The sequence below is a fragment of the Aquarana catesbeiana genome, linkage group LG13 (assembly GCF_042186555.1).
Source record: "Aquarana catesbeiana isolate 2022-GZ linkage group LG13, ASM4218655v1, whole genome shotgun sequence".
NCBI lineage: Eukaryota > Metazoa > Chordata > Amphibia > Anura > Ranidae > Aquarana > Aquarana catesbeiana.
The window spans coordinates 185,191,589-185,208,341 of NC_133336.1; the positions used below are offsets into that span (position 1 = coordinate 185,191,589).

A 16,753-nucleotide genomic window follows, 5' to 3' on the forward strand; every position below is an offset into this window, starting at 1 on the left:
ACATTGTGGCGGACAGATCGGACACTTTTGACACTTTTTTGGGACCAGTGATATTTATACAGCGATCAGTGCTATAAAAATGCACTGATTACTGTATAAATGACACTAGCAGGGAAGGGATTAACACTAGTGGTGATCAAGGCGTTAAATGTGTTCCCTGGGAGGTGTTTCTAACTGGGTATGGGACTGACTGGAGCAGGAGAGAGATCGCTGTTCCTGATCATTAGGAACAGACGATCTGTCTCTACTCCCCTGCCAGAATGGGGATCTGTTTGTTTACATTGACAGATCCCCGTTCTGGCTCTCTGTGAAGCGATCGCGGGTGGCAGGTGGATATTGCGGCCGCTGGCCACGTGCATTGGCTCCGGCCCTGTATCTATTGCACGAAGCGACGTACAGCTACGGCGCTTTGCGAAATAGAGCCAACCTGCCGTGGTATAACTGCAGCGGCTGGTCTTAAAGTGGTTAAGGGAGCATGTTGTCACAGCCTGAAACGCTTCTACCCATTGGTCACCCGTCAGCGGTCCCAAATCTCTCTCCCAGAGCGATGCCGCCTAACTGGGTGCCCTTTATGGAATTCTGACAAAAACATATTATAGCACTGTGAAATGAGACCTTTAGAGCTATCCGCCATTTGAATAAGGTTGAACAAGGTGAAGTTAGAAGCTGATTGGCTACCATGCACAGCTGCACCATATTCTGAGTGCTCCACTTTTAGTAAATCCCCCCCTATGTTTGACCCTTTTTATAGAATCACATCTTCCCTTCCATGTTGAATACCCAAGCTGGTAAGCCTTTAACTATATTGTTGCTAAAAGATTCTGTCAGATACAGAAATATTTTTTGTAAAGCTCAACATTTCCAGAGGAGATTCTATAAGGCCCCTTTCACACGGATGGATAGAACTGTGCTTTTAGTTGCGTTTTCTACCGCAGCTAAATGCACACATTGCTTTCCTATGGCCCCATTCACACACTGCATTTAGCTGCGTTTTCATTACATGTAGTTTGGTGCGGATAGAAAAAATAGAATTGACTGCGTCCAGGAGCGATTTAGCGCAGCTATCCGCACATAACCGCAGGTAATCGCAGTGCACTGTGTCAGCTGCAGATAGCAGCGCCGAGCTAACTCGCTCATCTGGAAAGGAAAAATGTTTTTTCCTTTCCCAATGAGCGACAAGTACAGGGATCCGACTTGGATCCCCGCCAATGCTAGGCACTGTTTGGAATGAATCTTGAGAGGGAACTCCACGCCAAATTTTAAATAAAAAACTGGCATGGGTTCCCCTCCAAGAGCATACCAGGCCCTTCAGTCTGGTATGGATTTTAAGGGGAACCCCTAAGCTGAAAAAACGGCGTGGGGGTCCCCCTCAAAATCCATACCAGACCCTTATCCGAGCACACAGCCCGGTCGGTCAGGAAAAGGGGTGGGGACGAGTGAGCGCCCCCCCCCCCCCGAACCGTTCCAGGCCACATGCCCTCAACATGGGGGGGTTGGTGCTTTGGGGCAAGGGGGGGCGGGGGCCCCCCCACCCCAAAGCACCTCGTCCCCATGTTGATGAGGACAAGGGCCTCTTCCTGACAACCCTGGCCGTTGGTTGTCGGGGTCTGCGGGCGGGGGGGCGCCCCCCTTGCCCTGAAGCACCAACCCCCTCCATGTTGAGGGCATGCGGCCTGGTACGGTTTGGGAGAGGGGGGGGAGCGCTCGCTCGTCCCCACCCCTTTTCCTGACCGACCGGGCTGCAAGCTCGGATAAGGGTCTGTATGGATTCTGAGGGGGACCCCCATGCCGTTTTTCGGCTTAAGGGTTCCCCTTAAAATCCATACCAGACCGAAGGGCCTGGTATGCTCTTGGAGGAGAACCCATGCCGGTTTTTTATTTAAAATTTGGCGTGGAGTTCCCCCTCAAGATTCATACCAAACAGTGCCTGGCATTGGCGGGGATCCAAGACGGATCCCCGTTCAATACGGGTCGTACCCTGTCGGGTTGCTATGGAAATGGCAAACTGCAGCTAAACGCAACCGCAGCTAATCATACTGTACAAATGCAGCTGATCGCAGTGCCTGGAGTCTTGAATTTCACAGAAAAAAAAACATGCTTTTAACTGCGGCAGAATAGCTGTCCGTGTGAAAGGCGCCTAACAGTCTGGATAAAAGATACAATTGAGTACTTAACGTTCCCAATAAAGCTAGGATCTGCCAGTTAATATTATTAACTGCCTACCCGTGTTTATCAAGTATGAAAGGTCATCTTAACTCTACCTGGGTGTGCATGCATTGTTGTGAAGGAGAGGTAGCAATGACAATGCCTTCTACATAATAAGACTTATGTTACTACAGCTCAGATATACCAAGCAGGAAACAAGGTCAGGACAGTACTGGGACACAATGGAAGAAATGCAAATTAACAAGACAAACCTGCTTTTATGCCCAAGGCTATAAACAAAACTGACCATCCCTGGGCAGATCTTTGACCAGTTAGGAAAGACACAGATCAGCCTATCAAAACTATCAGACCCACAACAGCTTACATAGTGATACTGTAGAATGGGGTCGGCTACCAATCGATTGTGGTCTACCCATCCACCCCCAGCAATGTAATGGCGCTCACATGTAGTTAAAACCTATGCACTTGTCATATGGACTAAAGCTGTCATTTGTAAGACAGCTTTAGTCCATAAGACAGGTGCATATCTTTTAACTACATGTTAGTTGCCATTTTTTCTCCTCACTTTCCTATTTATTTTACCCCCGTGTTTGACACTTTTATGTATTTTTTTTGTTTGAAGTGTTGCACATTTGTCACAGTGTGATGAGTAGGGTGTGGGTCCTCGGGATGGGGTGGACATGGCCTTCTGGCTTGGTTCGCCCTCTCTCATGGAGTCTCCCTTCGGGGGAGTCCCACCAAGTACTTGAGTGGGTCTGTTTCGACAGACCTTCCAGAGAAAGGGGGTCCCCATCTGGTTTCGGCCAGATGGACCCAGTGAAGTACCTCAGTCCCCATCTGGAGCCTAACAACCCGGGGGATCAGGGTAAGGTCCTTCCTAGGGATTACCGTGTAGCACCCGTTGCATGTTTTTGTGTATCACTTTTTATGTGTGTGCACTTTTTTTTGGCACCGGGTGGAGTTTTTGGGTGTGTTTCACGGGCTTTAAAAAAAAAATAAAGTTGTCATTTTCATTTCTACCAATAAATATTTGTTTTGCCACATTTAGATCGCACCCTCTCTTGTTTTTCTTTTTGACTAGACTCTACTACCCTAATGGGACTTTCCTAGGATATCTCCTAATAAAAGCATTCTGTATTCTGGTGATCTTTGATCTCATCCATGTTGTTCAGGTAGATCTCCACTTATTTAGGGTTGCCTATCTCTGCTGTAGAATCATCAAATGCTAGGTAATGTCCATAAGCAAAATCATAATTGTACTGCTTATGTTGTTTATCATTCATTTCAGCGGGGGGGGGGGGGGCATTGATAGTTTCAAGAAACTATTAGATAAGCATCTGAACGATCACAACATACAGGGATATATAATGTAATACTGACATATAATCACACACATAGGTTGGACTTGATGGACTTGTGTCTTTTTTGAACCTCACCTACTATGTAACTATTTGTAAACACCCACATATAGATTATATTTATAGTGCTGAGGGCACCCAAATCTAATATTTAATTCTGGATTGATGCTTTTGGTTTAAAATCAGCCCACTGGCCTCTTCTCCCAAACCGGGTCTTTGAGGTGATCTGCTTCACTTGAAGAGACTCTATAGAAGACCAATTGCTATCAGTTCTGTCATAATTTCACCAGGCAATTGTAATCTACAACATTTTCCCCTAACATTTACTTGAATACCTCCATCACAACTTCTGTACTGCAAAACACCTGATAAGCTCTTCGTGCTACTCCCTTCTCCTTAGTTTTGCTGTACAGTAGGATCTATATACACACACACACATATACATATACAGTGCTGCCCAAAAATGAGTACACCCCAACAGATTTGTCATAAAACCTTTACCTTCCTTTCAGAATCAACATTTTCCATGGGACACTGTACTACAAAATACTCCCACAAACGCAGGCCATTGATTGCAACCAAGATTTGTTAATTTGCACACACAAAAAGGTATTTTTCCTAACAAATTCATTAAAGATCATGTTGCAAAAATGAATACAACCAATGAGTCTGGTATGAATCTCGCGGGGGGGACCCCATGCCAAAATAATAAAAAACAAAAAACGGCGTGCTGCCCCCCAAAAATCCATACCAGACCCTTATCCAAGCATGCAGCCCGGCAGGTCAGGAAAGGGGAGGGACAAGCGAGTGCCCCCCCTCTTGGACTGTACCAGACCACATGCCCTCAACATAGGGTGGACATAGGGTGGGTGCCCCCACCCCAAAGCACCTTGTCCCCATGTTGATGAGGACAGAGGCCTCTTTCCGACAACCCTGGGCAGTGGTTGTGGGGGTCTGCGGGCAGGGGAGCTTATCAAAATCTGGAAGCCCCCTTTAACAAGGGGCCCCCAGATCCTGGCCCCCCACCCTATGTGAACGAGTACACTGTACCCCTACCCATTCACCCCAAAAAAGTGTAAAAAATAAATAAATACAGTACACAAGTTTTTGACAAAGTCCTTAATTAAAGTAGCTCCAGCATGTCTTCTCCCTCTGATTTCTTCTCCCTCCGGTGATGCCTTCATCCTTCGGTTCTTCTCCCTTCGCTGGTGACTTCTTCCTCCGGTTCTTAAAGCTGCGCTAATGTCTTCTTCCTCTGACAGTTCTCCCTCCAGCTCTTCTCTCTCCGCTGTCCTGTCCCTCTGCCAGTTCTTCCTCCAGTTCTTCTCCCGACGCTAGCTCCCGCTGTTGTGTTAGCTCCCGGTGTGTGCCATTACTTATATAGCCATGGTGACATCATCTGGAGACCCCACCCCCTTGTGACATCACCACCCCATCATGCCTAGAAGGCTCTGGTATGGTCCTGGGGGGGCCCATGCCATTTTTTTTTTTTGCCATGCTGTCCCCCCTCAAGATTCATACCAGACTCAAAGGGCCTGGTATGGAATTGGGGGGGAACCCTACACTGCGACTTGTGCTCAAAATTCTCAGAGCACAAGTCACATGCCAAAGTTGGATCAGTTAGGATGATGATCCGACTTCAATGATATTCAATGGTCTGAAGTTGGACCCAAGTCGGATCAAAGTAGTGCAGGAACCTTTTTCAACGCTGGATCGACTTGTGTCGGACCAGTTAAGATGGCTCTCATAGGGAACCAATAATTTATACACGTCATGTGAAATGTGCTTCCAAAGACGCAGCGTATGTCGCACCAGTGTGAACCAGGCCTAGAGGCAATACCGCCTTATCATTTAAACCATTTTTATAATAATTTCTAACTGGACCGTTTTATTGGTACCTTGGACCTAGTAACACATTAACCAACCAAGGGGTCCTTGTTCGCGTCTCTATCCCATGAAACTTCATGCAGATTATGTATATATTTTGCCTGTTAGCGAGGACTGCTTGATTGGCTGGCATATGTCCCATTATAGAACATATCTCACCTACTGGTTGGCACTAGGGGGGTCAGAATGTATACGATGATATGTTTTAGAATTTATCCATAACTCTCTCCCCCCTCCCCCCCCCCCCCCCACAATAGAGAGAGTATCATTTTTCATTACATTATTTTCTTGTCCCCTTTTTCCCCTTTTGTTCGCCCTTCTTTTTCTCCCCTTTCCCTTTCCCCTCCTCTTTTCCCCCCTCTCCCCCTTTATTTCTCAATGGATACTATACAATGGATATGTGACTTTGTAGAATCATAACATTAATTATGTTTAATGTATCATAGGGTTTACACAAATGTTGATTATGAATGTTTATATGCATTGTTATAGATTGTATGTTTTTATACATGTACCAGTGACATTTATATATGTAATAGTATTGATGCCTGTGTGGCCTGCATTGCACCTCACATCGGGGGCTCGTCTGCTCAGCCGGCAGCGATCAGGAAATGAGTGTGATTGTTCGGGCGCCCCTGGTGGGAGTCTAGGGTTATTACATCTATCCCTCCCTCCCCGCGCACGTAATAGTTGCGCGGTGTGCGTTGACGCAACGATGGCCATATCCGGCCGTCCTCGCGCATGCGCAACACAGGGGCTCTCGCCCTGGAAGTGAAGTCAGGGGTCAGCTGACCCTTTACTTCCGGGGGGATCACGGAAACTTAAGGAGACGTGCCCAGTGTCTCATTCAGCCAGCATCACAAACAGCGGTTGCAGTGCATCACATCCGGACGGTGGTGAACCAGAGGTTCTCCTATACCTACCAAACTAGAGGTAAATAACAATATAACAATCTCCCTGCTCCTTTGTCATTAAGAGATGGGAATAGATAGCGCCAGGTATATTCAATTCAATGGTGCACTATCCCCCCTCTTTATCCATATTAATACAAATCCATAGTATAGCGCTTAGACAATGCTCCAGATGTCATTCTCATTCATATGGGTGTAGTTTGCAGTGATTAGTGGGGATGTGTCTGCTGTTTATATAAGAGCAGACACATCCGACTTTATAACTACACAGACACATGTGTCTATTTGTTTTTGAAAACTAATTATGTATCCTTGGAAGGATACAATCTAGATTTATCCATCTGGATGGCCATCTCTTTTAAAATGACACAAAGGGGTTAAAATGATCAAAGGTGGATATGGTTCCATGGGTTCAATATAGTTATAAAGGATCTATGGACAGCAATAGTGAGAACCAATAAATCAGTAATATGAACTGCAATAACCAAAATATATATCTCTCTCCCTTAAAAAGATGGAAATTGAATCTGGCAGATAAAATCAGCTGGTAAATTGTTTCTCTACACAGGATATACCTAATTAATAGGCTGGTCAGTACGTGATCCGACATCCCACTCTCCAACCCCGTGCGCTTTGACTGCCCTGGGGTATTGATCGTGATCGGCTGTTAGCGAGCTGAGCCTTATGGTGTGAATCGGGCTTTGCAGGCCCCATTTTTAGGCATTGATAACTTCTATTGGGTAAGCACCTTTATTAGCTTAGTAAACTGTACTTGAACAATGTAACTATAAAACAGTACCTAATATGAATCTATATAATCTAGAGATACCAACAGATGTAAGCGACGCCCTTGAAGAAGCAGGAAATCTGCGAAACATGTTGGCACATCACATATCCAAGCATCTTTACCAGCAATTTACGGACTAATAATAATTAGTACTAAGTATCTCTAATGGACTGTTTGTAGTTCATGATTTTATTACACTTGCTTATGTGTGTTTTTGTATTCAATAAAATATAATTTTATCAAATTTCCAAGTCTGTGCTTACCTTATTATACAGATGATTTTGTCCACTTAAAAATCCCAATTTATAGGAGGTAGCTGAGGCTTTCTCCCCTAGTTTTTATTACTGGGACTCTGTACTCTGGAGTGATGAATGTTTTTGGAACTGATGGCTTCAAAACTGTATGGTGTCGCAAAGGTGAGGAGTGCAAAGAAAATTGCATGGTGCCTACAGTGAAACATGGTGGTGGCAGTGTCCCTCTGTGGGGCTGCACGAGTGCTGCTGGGTGTCGGGGATCTGCATTTCATTGGTGGTATCATGAATTCACAGTACTGCTCTATATTGAAAGAGAAGATGCTACCATCAATCTTTGCCCTTGGTCCATGTACACTTTTCCAACATGACCAAAACACACATCTAATGCCACGTACACACGACCGGACTTTTCGTCGGACTGAACTCCGAAGGACTTTTCAACGGAGTTCCGACGGAGTTCCAACGAAACAGACTTGCCTACACACGATCACACCAAAGTCTAATCGTTTCGAACGTGATGACGTACGACCGGACTAGAATAAGGAAGTTAGCCAGTAGCCAATAGCTGCCCTTGCGTCCTTTTTTGTCCGTCGGACTAGCATACAGACGAACAGATTTTTCAATCAGACTCGAGTCCGTCGGAAAGATTTAAAACATGTTCTATTTCTAAAGTCCGACAGATTTTTAGACAGAAAAGGTCCGATGAAGCCCACACACGATCGAATTGTCCGACAGATTAGTTTCGTCGGACCAGTTCGGTCGAAAAGACCGGTCGTGTGCACATGGCATTAGGCCACTGTTGCATTTCTGAAGAAGAACAGGGTGAAAATGATTCAGTCGCCAAGCATGTCTCCTGATTGATCCCAATCGAACACCTATGGGGAATTCTGACGAGAAGAGCATTGCACCCCATCCAGCATCCTGGCTCTAACAGAGGTTGTTCATGAAGAATGGAAAAAGATAGACGTTGCAATATGTGGCCAACTTGTTCATTCCATGCCTAGAAGACTTGGTCCTTACAAATTACGGGAGGTCATACAAAATACTAGATTTAGTCGTTTTTGTTGTGGGGTGTATTCATTTTTGCATCAACTATTTTGAGTAAAACTGAAGATTTTGTAATCCAATTTATATTATTAAAGTGATTGTAAAGGTAAAAAAAAAACAAAAAAACATATACTTACCTCCACTGTGCAGCTCGTTTTGCACAGAATGGCCCCCCGAACCTGCTCTTCTGGGGTCCCCCAGCGGCTCTTGCGGCTCCTCCCCACATCTGATAACCCCATCGGAGAAGAGCTTTCCTGAGGGGGTTACATTGCGGGCGCACTCCCAAGTCCAGCATTTGGCATCCATAGAGGCCGAATGCAAAACTCGGCCCCGCCCCCCAGCGCTTGCCTCATTGGATTTGATTGACAGCAGTGGGAGCCAATGGCTGCACTGCTATCAATCTATCCAATCAAGAGCCGAGAACCCCGGGCAGAGAGGCAGCGCGTCCCCGCGGGTAGAGTACGAGGGTTCAGGTAAGTAAAACGGGGGGGCTCGGGGGCCGGTCACTGACAGATGTTTTTTTATGTTAATGCATAGAATGCATTGAGGTGAAAAAACACGAAAGGTTTACAACCCCTTTAACCTTACTTTCATGTAATGAGCTAATCAAATGTTCTATAGTACTCAGTTGTGTAAAAATTTTGGAAATTGTGTTCATTGAGATATTGATTAAAAGCTTACTTTTCAAAAAGGGGTGTACTAACTAGCACACTAGAATGTGTGTCCCCACAGCACACAGCTTTCTACGGGGGGCACATGCAGGAGAGGAAGAGCGGAAAGTGCCGCCAGGGGACTCCAGAAGAGGAGGTAAGGGGCAGCTCTGTGCAATACCAAGCAAGTATAACATATTTATTATTTTAATTTAAAAAAATATCCTTTACAACTGCTTTGAGATAAAATGTATACTATCAAAAGGATTAAATGATCAGGTGATGAACACTATCTTGGCATTAATAGTGGAGAATACAATATGATGATAGTAAAAAATGTCAACCAATGAAAGCTTCAGCGCCTGCTTACACAGTGCCAAAAAAAAAAGACTTGAAACCTGTACAACAAAATGTCGATTCTATAATCTTAGAAACATCTTAGGAATTACAGTGTGAATTTACCAAACACAACGTCATCATTTATAGTAATTGCACATACTTGGAAATACTTTGCATTGCTGGCTAAACAAACCTTTGCTGAAATGATCCGTCCACTTCTGGTTCTGCGCTCAGTGGTAATTGAGCTACTATTGGCAAGCTACAAGTAAAAAAAAAATGGATTAATTCAGAGTAAAAAAAATGAACAATGATAATTAAATTTACCTTAATTGTTATCTTTATCGTTCATTGATTTATATTTTAGGCAAAATGGACCTTATTAATTGTTTTTTTTGCCAGGAGGGAAAAAAATACAGATTATATACTGAAGCATTCAATGCATTTACCTGCGCAGGTGAACACTTATTATAATTATACATCCAGCACCACTTACAGAGCCTCTTTAAAGTCTACTCACTCACTTATACTCATCTTCACAGCACTTCCCAGACATTCCTTCCATCATCACAGCTTCCTCAAATCATCCAGTGTAAACCCTTTATGGGAGCTTACACAGATGCAGTGCTGTCACCTCTTGTTAGGCCTGAGCACATCATCTTTAGGAGACCACATGCTCTCCCCCATGCCAGCAGAACGATCCTTCCGTGCCACAATCCTTCCCTGTCGGCAGAACACAATGATCACTGCTGGCGGCTATAGCCGCCGGCAATATTCACGTGCAAAAAAATCTGACAGGCTGGTTGAATTGAAGTTGATCAATGGATCAACTTCCGTACAACCAGCCTGCCAATAGATGGATCAAATCTCAGCCGCTCCCTGCTGAACCGGCTGATTTTTGATCCATCTATGGCTGGCTTAATAGGAGAAGTGACAGAGACCTTTAAAAGTGAGCCTATCATTAGAATTCTGCTTTTTGTGAATCAGTACCCTATTCCAAATCACCATGGTATTGAGTAAAAAAAAGCACAACTTTCTTTCCACGTATTACTGATCCACAGTTTTCAGGCTAGACCACAATAGCTCTGGCTACTAATTACAGCACAGGCTAGGCTTTTCAATCAGAAGAGATCAAAGACAAGATACATTTTCTCCTCCTTATTTTAATATAAGCATGAGCAGAATTCCTTATTACATAGTTACATAGTAGGTGAGGTTGAAAAAAAAGACACAAGTCCATCAAGTCCAACCTATGTGTGTGATTATATGTCAGTATTACATTGTATATCCCTGTATGTTGTGGTCATTCAGGTGCTTATCTAAGAGGTTTTTGAAACCATCGATGCTCCCCGCTGAGACCACTACCTGTAGAAGGGAATTCCACATCCTTGCTGCTCTTACAGTAAAGAACCCTCTACGTAGTTTAAGGTTAAACCTCTTTTCTTCTAATTTTAATGAGTGGCCACTAGTCTTGTTAAACTCCCTTCTGCGAAAAAGTTTTATCCCTATTGTGAGGTCACCAGTACGGTATTTGTATATTGAAATCATATCCCCTCTCAAGCGTCTCTTCTCCAGAGAGAATAAGTTCAGTGCTCGCAACCTTTCCTCATAACTAATATCCTCCAGACCCTTTATTAGCTTTGTTGTCCTTCTTTGAACTCGCTCCATTTCCAGTACATCCTTCCTGAGGACTGGTGCCCAGAACTGGACAACATACCCCAGGTGCGGCAGGACCAGAGTCTTGTAGAGCAGGAGAATTATCGTTTTATCTCTGGAGTTGATCCCCTTTTTAATACATGCCAATATTCTGTTTGCTTTGTTAGCAGCAGCTTGGCATTGCATGCCATTGCTGAGCCTATCATCTACTAGGACCCCCAGGTCCTTTTCCATCCTAGATTCCCCCAGAGGTTCTCCCCCCCCAGTCTATAGATTGCATTAATATTTTTGCTTTAGGTAGAACTATAGCCTCCCATTAAAAATATGTCCTTCAGCACTTAATTATAATTGCATCTGCACCTAAAGTTTTCTTTTAGTCCCCTTGCAAAGTCCCACAAATGCCTCTTTATCTTGCAAGTAATGTCCACCTCATACAGCTTCCTGTGACGGCGTGCCAATGAAGCTGCAATGCTTCTGAATTCAAGTTGCCACCCTCATGTAGGCTGTGCCGGCTTCTACTACAGTGGGATGACAAAAAGAAGGAGGTGTGGCTATCAGCATTGTCACTGCTCATTCATAAGCCTGTAGCTGGTCAATCAGCACCTGTCCACTCCTAGTCCTGCCCTCTGCTTTCTGGATGAGCTCTTCTGGGAAGAAGAGCGTGTGAGACACAAATGAAGAAGTATTTGTGTTAGGGAAGAATTTGAGGCTTATTTAGTTACACAAAAGCCTTTTGTAAATCAAAAAGGTCAGACCTCACAGAGCTGACGTTTCAGCTATGAGTACAGTCTAATACAATCATCATCTCCTTGAAGTAGTTCTAAAGCCTAAGCATTTTTTATCCTAAAGTGGCTGTAAAGTCAGAAGTTTTTTTTAAACTTTATCGTTAAGATAAAAAAACCTTCTGTGTGTAGCAGGCCCCCCTCCCCCCCCAATACTTACATGAACCCCATCTCTGTCCAGCGATTTCCAGGAGTGGCTGTTGGCTCCTGCTGCTGTCAATCAAAGTCAGTTAGCCAATCAGGAGAGAGAGGGGGTAGTTTGGGTGCCCCTATAGCAAGCTGCTTGCTGTGGGGTCTCCCAACAGGAGGAAGGGGCCAGGAGCACCGAAGAGGGACCCGAGAAGAGGAGGAACTGGGCTGCTCTGTGCAAATCCACTGCAAAAGAGCAGGTAAGTATAACATGTTTGTTATTTTTATAGAAAAAAAAACAAGACTTTACAATCACTTTAATGCCTTCCATGCATTAAGCAAAAAAAAAATGACCCACTACCTGTTTCTTCCCCCACTGTCACTACTTACCTGGCTCCCTTTACTGATCCAGCACTGTCCCAGACTGCATCACTGCGGTCACGGGACACGCTGAGAGCAGGGGGAGCCATAGGTTCCTGCTGCTGTCAGTCAAAACCTGTGAGGATGGAGATGGAGAGGGAGTGGCCGAGCAGCGCTGTGAGTGTCTATTTGGAGCGTGCTCGTACAGGTGTCCCCTCAGCACATGGCTTGCAAAATGGACAGCGCCAGCGGGGAACTGCAGAGGAAAAGGTAAGCAACCACTCTGTGCAATACCATTGCATTAAATAAAATAAAGAAAATGTGCCTTTACAATCGCTTTAACCACTTGCCGACCAGCCGCCGCAGAATGGCACGGCTGGGTGAAACGACATTATGGTACATCGCTTCGCCCTGTGGCCACTAGGGGTGCGCGATGACCACCAGGCTACCGCGATTGCTCATGACACAGCGAGAACCGGAAACTGTGTGTGTAAACACACAGTTCCCGGTTCTCTGAGGGGAGAAGAGACAGATCCTGTGTTCATACAAAGCATGGACAGCGATCTGTCATCTCCCCTAGACAGTCCCCTCAGCCCTTCAGTTAGAACACACACCAGGGAACACAGTTAACCCCTTGATCGCCCCCTAGTGTTAACCCCTTCCCTGCCAGTGACATTTTTACAGTAATCAGGGCATTTTTATAGCACTGATCGCTGCATAAATGCCAATGGTCCCAAAAATGTGTCAAGAGTGTCTGATGTGTCCGCTATAATGTCGCAGTCCCGATAAAAATCGCAGATCACCGCCATTACTAGTAAAAAAAAATAATAATAATAAAAATGCCATAAAACTATCCCCTATTTTGTAGACGCTATAACTTTTCCGCAAACCAATCAATATACACTTATTGTGATTTTTTTTTACCAAAAACATGTAGAAGAATACATATCGGCCTAAACTGAGGAAAATTTGCTTTTTCAAAAAAAAAAAATATGGGGACACAGTGGAACCTCGGATTGCAAGTAACGCGGTTAACGAGCGCTTCGCAATACGAGCACTATATTTTTAAAAATCATAACTCGGTTTGCGAGTGTTGTCTCCCAAAACAAGCACGATTCAGGCCAAAGCGGTGTGCAGTACCGCTTTTGGCCTGAGGTGGGGGGGCGCCAGAGCCGAGCAGAGCCGAACGTCACGTTCGGAAATGCACGTAAAGACCCAAATACAGCACGGCTGACCTCGGCGGGTAGGAAGTCTTTCCGAGGTTTGCCGAGGTCAGCCAAAGTGTTTTTGGGCTTTTTCGGCCCTTTCCGAGGCTCTCTGGCGCCCCTCCGACTCTGGCTGCATGCGGTATTGCATCCCATTGAAGTCAATGCTGAACAAATTATTTTCGTTTCCATTGACTTCAATGGGAAAACTCGCTTTGATATGCGAGTACTTTGGATTACGAGCATACTCCCGGAACAGATTATGCTCGTAATCAGAGGTTCCACTGTATTTATTATAGCAAAAAGTACAAAGTATTGTGTTTTTTTCAAAAATGTCGCTCTTTTTTTTGTTTATAGCGCAAAAAATAAAAAACTCTGAGGTGATCAAATACCACCAAAAGAAAGCTCTATATGTGGGGAAAAAAGGACGTCAATTTTGTTTCGGTACAACGTCGCACGACCGCGCAATTGTCAGTTGAATCAACACAGTGCCGAATCGCAAAAAATGGCCTGGTCATTCAGCAGCCAAATCTTCCGTGGGCTGAAGTGGTTAAAAAGGGCCTATACTGTGAAAGTCATGCCTTAAAAAAAAAAAAAAATCAAGCAGAGGCCAAAGAATTATTCACCAGTATAACCTCTGTAGGCTAGTCTTTTCTGCAAGAACCCACTTATCATGACTCTTTCTGCGCCGTCTTTCTGTGTTGTGGCAGCATATTTCGGTTAGAGCTGCAGAGCTTTACTTCCTTATATTAGACCCACGCGGTGAATTTATCTGTGAGCTGCTGCTATGCAACCTAAATCATGTTTGCTGAATGATATACAGTTAGTACTTTCCGTGTGTGATGTCCAAAGGTCCCACCTTGTTTAATTCACATTAATTCGCTATTTCCATGGGATGTGGTAAGAACCAGTCACTGTAAATTGTAGATAAGGAAGACGGGTTGTCAAATCAAAGGTCGGATATTCCAGGATGCATTTTACCGCCTCAATAGTCAGAAATGTAAGTACCACTCTTGAGGCTGTTCACATGGAAAATACAAGTCCGAAAATACAAGTATCTTTATCCCTCTCCCTAAAAATCTACAAACACCTATTCATTTACAAACAGGCCTCTGCTTGTCATGAGTGCACATAAATACAGCATGTTTTATAGAGCAGAGAATATTGTCAGACAGTACCTGCAAGGGCTGATTAATACAATGATCAGTTTTCATCATATCATCCTCTTGAGAACCGAGACTGAGATCTGAAAATGAGATCAGCAATAATTAAACATCAAAATAACATCTGCAAGGAGACTGTGTATTTTCTGCTAAAGAACAAATACAAAAACTGACAACTATTACCAAAGAAAGGCCAGGGTTTGAATATATAAAGGTCATTTACAAAGAGGAAAATGACACACATTGTTCTGCTATGTCAATACATAGATGCAAAACCATGTTAACCATTTGACCTCCTGAAAGTTTTTTCCCCCTTCATGACCAGAGCGTTTTTTGTTATTTTAACTGGGAATTGCGCAGTCATGCTCTGTACACAAATTACATTTTTTTTTCCTCACAAATAGAGCTTTACTTTAGTGGTATTTGATCACCACTGAGTTTTTAATTTTTAATACATAAACAAAAAAAAGACAGACATTTTGAAAGAAAAACAATATTTTCTTCTTTCTGTTAAAAAAAAAAAAATCCAATAAAAAATTTTTTAAAAAATTCTTCATAAATTTAGGCCAATATGTATTCCGCTACATGTCTTTGGTAAAGAAAAAACAAACAAAACTAATGCCGTGTACACACGATCGGACATTCCGACAACAAAATCCATGGATTTTTTTCCCGACGGATGTTGGCTCAAACTTGTCTTGCATACACACGGTCACACAAATGTTGTCGGAAATTCCGAACGTCAAGAACGCGGTGCCGTACAACACGTACGACGAGCCGAGAGAAATGAAGTTCAGTAGCCAATTCGGCTCTTCTGCTTGATTCTGAGCATGCGTGGAATTTTGTGTGTTTCGGAATTGTGTACACACGTTCGGAATTTAAGACAACGGATTTTATTGTCGGAAAATCTGAGAACCAGATCTCAAATTTTGTGTGACGGAAATTCTGATGGAAAATGTCCGATGGAGCCTACACACGGTCGGAATTTCCGACAACAAGCTCCCATCGAACATTTTCCGTCGGAAAATCTGACCGTTTGTACGGGGCAAAAGTGTGTATTAAAAGAGAAGTATGTTTGTTTTTTTTTTCTAGATTCATACTTACCTAGGTGGATGCAGCATCAGAACGAAGCTGCATCTGTCCCCTGCCACCTCTGCACTGAGAACCGAGCCGCGGAACACCACCGATGGCTCAGTTCTCACAGATCCCCGAGAGGAGAGCTGCTGCCTGTCAGTCAGCATCTCTCCTCTCTGCTCCTCCACGCTCTTAGGAGCGCTGAGCTGTGGAGAGGCGGGGAGCGGCTTGCAGAGGCACTGAGACTGCCATCAATCAAGGCAGCTGGTGGATTCAGAGTTGAGAAGTCGGGATGGCGCGCTGCCTCGGCTGATAGCAGTGACGTTAGAGGAGAGCGGACTTCAGACCGCTCTCCACTGAAAAAGGGTCACAGGAGTGCAAAACGCATTGCACTCCTGGGACCCAGAGGAGAAGCCCAGCCAAACAAGCTCAGGCTGGACTTCTCCTTTAACCAGTTCCCGACCGGCTCACGTCTATTTATGGGGGCAGAATGGCTCCCCTACGAAAAAACCCCGCAGGGGTTTCCTTTCAGGGCTGCCAGAGGGCGCGTGCGCCCCCTCTACACGGCAGGGACACGATGCTCTGGCTGGCAGTCGCGATCGCCGCCGACCACGCATGATCGCGTGCACGAGCATCAGCACGGAGATTTGTGTGTGTAAACACACAAATCCCTGTGCTGTCAGAGGAGAGGAGACATGTTGTTTGTTCCTAGTAAGTAGGAACAGCGATATGTCTCCTCTCCTATTCAGTCCTATTTCCATACAGTTAGAACACACAGAGGGAACTCACATCTAACCCCTTGATCGCCCCCTAGTGTTAACCCCTTCCCTGCCAGTGTCATTACACAGTATATCAGTGCATTTTTAAACCACTGATCGCTGTATAAATGTCAATGGTGCCAAAAATGTGTCAAAAGTGTCCGTCGCAATACCGCTAAAAATCGCTGATCACCATTACTAGTAAAAACAAAAATAAATAATAAAAATTG

General features: G+C 44.4%; 1 protein-coding gene across 1 annotated transcript in view; it reads right to left on the reverse strand.

Moving 5' to 3' along the window:
- HORMAD1 (HORMA domain containing 1) overlaps positions 1–16,753 on the reverse strand; it is a 106,008-nt gene that overhangs the window by 15,052 nt on the left and 74,203 nt on the right. The window contains exons 11-12 of the mRNA XM_073609642.1: positions 14,707–14,774; positions 9,593–9,658 (exon numbers count right to left, since the gene is read on the reverse strand). Of these exons, the coding sequence (XP_073465743.1) occupies positions 9,593–9,658; positions 14,707–14,774 (134 nt within the window). The remainder of the gene's footprint in view (positions 1–9,592; positions 9,659–14,706; positions 14,775–16,753) is intronic.